Source organism: Triticum aestivum, chromosome 2D (assembly GCF_018294505.1).
Source record: "Triticum aestivum cultivar Chinese Spring chromosome 2D, IWGSC CS RefSeq v2.1, whole genome shotgun sequence".
In the NCBI taxonomy this organism is placed as follows: domain Eukaryota; kingdom Viridiplantae; phylum Streptophyta; class Magnoliopsida; order Poales; family Poaceae; genus Triticum; species Triticum aestivum.
The window spans coordinates 14,600,815-14,604,332 of NC_057799.1; the positions used below are offsets into that span (position 1 = coordinate 14,600,815).

At 46.2% G+C, this 3,518-nt stretch overlaps 1 protein-coding gene across 1 annotated transcript; it reads right to left on the reverse strand.

The window, feature by feature from the left end:
* Positions 1-1,218: 1,218 nt before the first annotated feature.
* Positions 1,219-3,221, reverse strand: LOC123051134 (L-type lectin-domain containing receptor kinase SIT2; the record flags this gene model as incomplete). The annotated part of the gene is given in 1 exon segment (XM_044473933.1): positions 1,219-3,221. A coding segment is annotated over 1 exon segment (1,989 nt). The 5' UTR covers positions 3,208-3,221.
* Positions 3,222-3,518: the final 297 nt, after the last annotated feature.

A 3,518-nucleotide genomic window follows, 5' to 3' on the forward strand; every position in this document is an offset into this window, starting at 1 on the left:
CCTGCCCTAACAACGGCCGTCCGTCGCCCAGCCCGACGCCGCCCCAGAGCCTCGTCCCATTCTCCATCCTCGGGGTCCCTTAGCTCCGATGCTACCGCCCGCCACTCGCAAAAAAAAAAGAAAATGCTACCGTCCAGCCCCAGCGCCCCCTTCTCCAGCTCCGCCGTCCGCCCCTGCCTTCCCCTGCATACCAAGGTAAAATATTTTCTCCTGCAATGGGAAAACCGGGAGTACGGATTCGTTCCTCCCCTCCTTGATACGGCGAGCTAGCCCGCCAGCAACGATTATATGCAAAAGCTTGCATTTGGAGACGAATTGTCTGGATACGACACTACACTATATACAGTCAGTTGGCACTTGGTTGAACAGAGATTAGTTTGGGTGGTGGAACTATATACGGTTAGTTTCTTTTTTTGGAACATAGATGCAGTTAGTTGGCAGTTGCAAGAACTGGATAGTCTATTATCCAATGCTCCAGTTAGTAGTTGCTGTAAAACAAAACTAGGACACTTTGTCAGATCTGGTGTTGAACTGACTCCAACTGTCTGAACTCTCATTGTTTTCTTAAATTGAATGCTAACCTTCGAAATTTGTTTTGTAAATTTCCAGTATGATCTTGGCTGCTTAAATGCGAACTGTGTTAATCACGTATGGAGGAACGCTTATGTTTTCAATTGCTTGCAGTGTCACGGGCCGAGTCGATGATGCGCGGTTTCAGGGCTTGCAGTGTCAGTAATTAGAATGCAAGTAACCCACTGATCACAGATAGCTGGACCCCCTAGTGGCCTGCTCAAACTAAGAAACGGTCTTAACTCTTAAATAGGTCTTGGGGTGAGGATTTAAGAATTCTTACAGGACATGATTCACCAGCCTACAGTGCAGAAAAGAAAAACTGACTCGGCCCTGCAGTAAAATTGGGGTACAGTCTTGCAGAAGTTAGTGTAAGCTTCCATCTGAATGTCATTTATTAGTTGTCCCTCCAATTGCAGTAGAGATTTGTTGTTTACAATGGCTAAATACGTAAACCTAGAGAAACTAGTACAAATAACATTACTCGTATGACAGGGAGGATAATTCATACAGTTATCTGTACCCTTAGTTCATACAACACTATACGTGGTTTTCACGCGTGTAACTAATCCTTTATGTGGAGAATTCTACAACAGAGTATATCTGTAAACATAGATTATTACAAGAAACCATATAGCTAAATATGCATCATCTTCCTCCAGAAAGTCCTGTTATGGTCGTCGCTACAGAAGGGCATGACAGGATATGCTGCCCAAATTCTTCATCCCTGCTAGTAAGGCTCAAAAAACTTGATTGGAAATCCGGGAGTAGCACATCCTTTACAAGGTATTGCATCACTAGGCGCATGCATGGCCTAGCACTTGGTACTGGGTGAGAGCACAGCAAGCCAAGCTTTAGTACTAACTCTGCTTCCTCCCTGACATAATCTTCTAATTTTGGGTCTACCGTTTTGAGGAGCGAACCGCTCTCCCATGCATCGACCACCCAGTCTGTCAGCAGCACTGGCTCGCCATCAGAATCATTCACCTGTATTGGACGCCTCCCACAAGCAACCTCCAACATGAAGACACCGAATGCAAAGACATCAGTTGCCTTGGTTGCCCTTCCTAGCCTAGCCAGCTCGGGGGCAATGTACCCCCAGGTGCCAGCCAAATGTGTGGTGTGGGCATCTGTACCATGGTTGTGTAATCTTGCCAGACCAAAATCACCTAGTCTACCGTTCATTTCATTATCGAGGAGCACGTTGCTCGCTTTGATGTCTCGATGGATGACCACCTTCTCCCAGTCCTCGTGGAGGTAGCAAAGACCAGATGCAATGCCTTTTATAATGTTGAATCTGTGAAACCAGTCGACAGTCCGCTTATCTTGACCATGCAAAACTCTATCAAGACTGCCATTTGGCATGTAATCGTAAACCAGAAGGAGCTCGCTCTTGTGTCGAGAATAACCGAGCAACTGCACAAGGTTGCGATGGCGGAGATGGCCTAGGATGGTTATCTCAGCTATGAATTCCTTCATCCCCTGCTTTGACTCTGGCGAAACCCGCTTGATGGCAACATCTTGCTTCGAGTTTTGTAGCAGCCCTTTGTATACCTTTCCAAATCCTCCTTTCCCAAGAAGCATCCTGTCACTGAAACCGTTGGTCGCAGCGGCAAGATCTTTGTATGTGAAGGATGATGACCCACAATCGATTTCCCACTCACCACTTTTCCTTGCCTTCTTCATATAAACATAAAGAGCAATGATAATGACAATTGTGATGAACACTGACAGAATAACAACTGTTGTAATAACACCCCCAGAGATATGCGAGCCACTTTGAGCACCCAATTGAACCTGCGAGCCACTTTGATCATTCCGTCGAACATCCTGTATAACTCCAGACAATGCTGAGTAGTTAAGTGGTTTGGCCTCCCCATTTGGATTGAAACTCCAGCCAATAATGCTGTGTATGGAACTTAGGGTGCCGGTTGCAGAGGCAAAGCCAACATATACCGAGCTTGGCAAAATAGATGTAAGATTGACAGTGCTGGATAGCAGTGGGCGCTGAGGCTTCTCCTCTAAGTAAGGTGCTAAACTGACATTCACGTGGTGTGAATTGTCATCATAGTCCACCCATACTTGCATCGGTTTACCACTAATAAGTGACAAGGGGGAGAACGTGCCATTTGGGGTGTAGTATCCAGCAGTGTGGGAGTTGATAGAGACCAAGGTGTTCACATCGATTCCAACATGATTAGCATCAATATCCCCAAATTCGCTATTTCGGATGGTATCAAGCTCGACGGCAAAGAGATGATTTGTGACATTACCGATGTTTTGAGAGTTGAAGATGCCCATGTACTGAGACGGAAGGGCATCCAATAAAGAGTCTGCTGTAGCGGAAATCGTAAAGGCAAGCCCATATCCGCCTAAATCAGAGTAAGAGGGAGTGATGATGAACACGAAGGTTGTGGAGAAGGAGGAAATAGAGTCAAACCGGCTTCCGTAGTAAGCGTGTCCTACACTCTGGGCAGCACCATCGGTTAGCATGAGAGCTCTGCCTGCGATTGAAGCTACACCATCAATAAGGAGCATGGCATGGGAGAAACCGTCATAGGCGAACCCATCGTTGGCATAGGAGGCGGAGGTTGGGGTGAGGAAGAGGAGGCAGAGTAATAGGGAGTGAGGCAGCATGGTGGTCTCAGGGATGGCCGGGTGGGTTATGAAATATGAATAATCGAGGCAAGTGCCAAAGAACTTAAGCACAAGTAATTCCAGAGTCTATGTCACGTTTGGTTTTCGGTCAATATGGTGGGTCCTACTGGAGAAAAGTGAGGCCATTTGATTGGTACACAACTAAACATCCAACACATCAAGAGGGGAACTGTACATTGTTGACCGACTTTTCCACTAAAGCACGAGGGGAAAAGTATTACTTTCTGGAACAAATCAAGCAGCATTTCGTTTGTCTCAATGCACCAAATGCAAAGAATTCCACTTTGTTT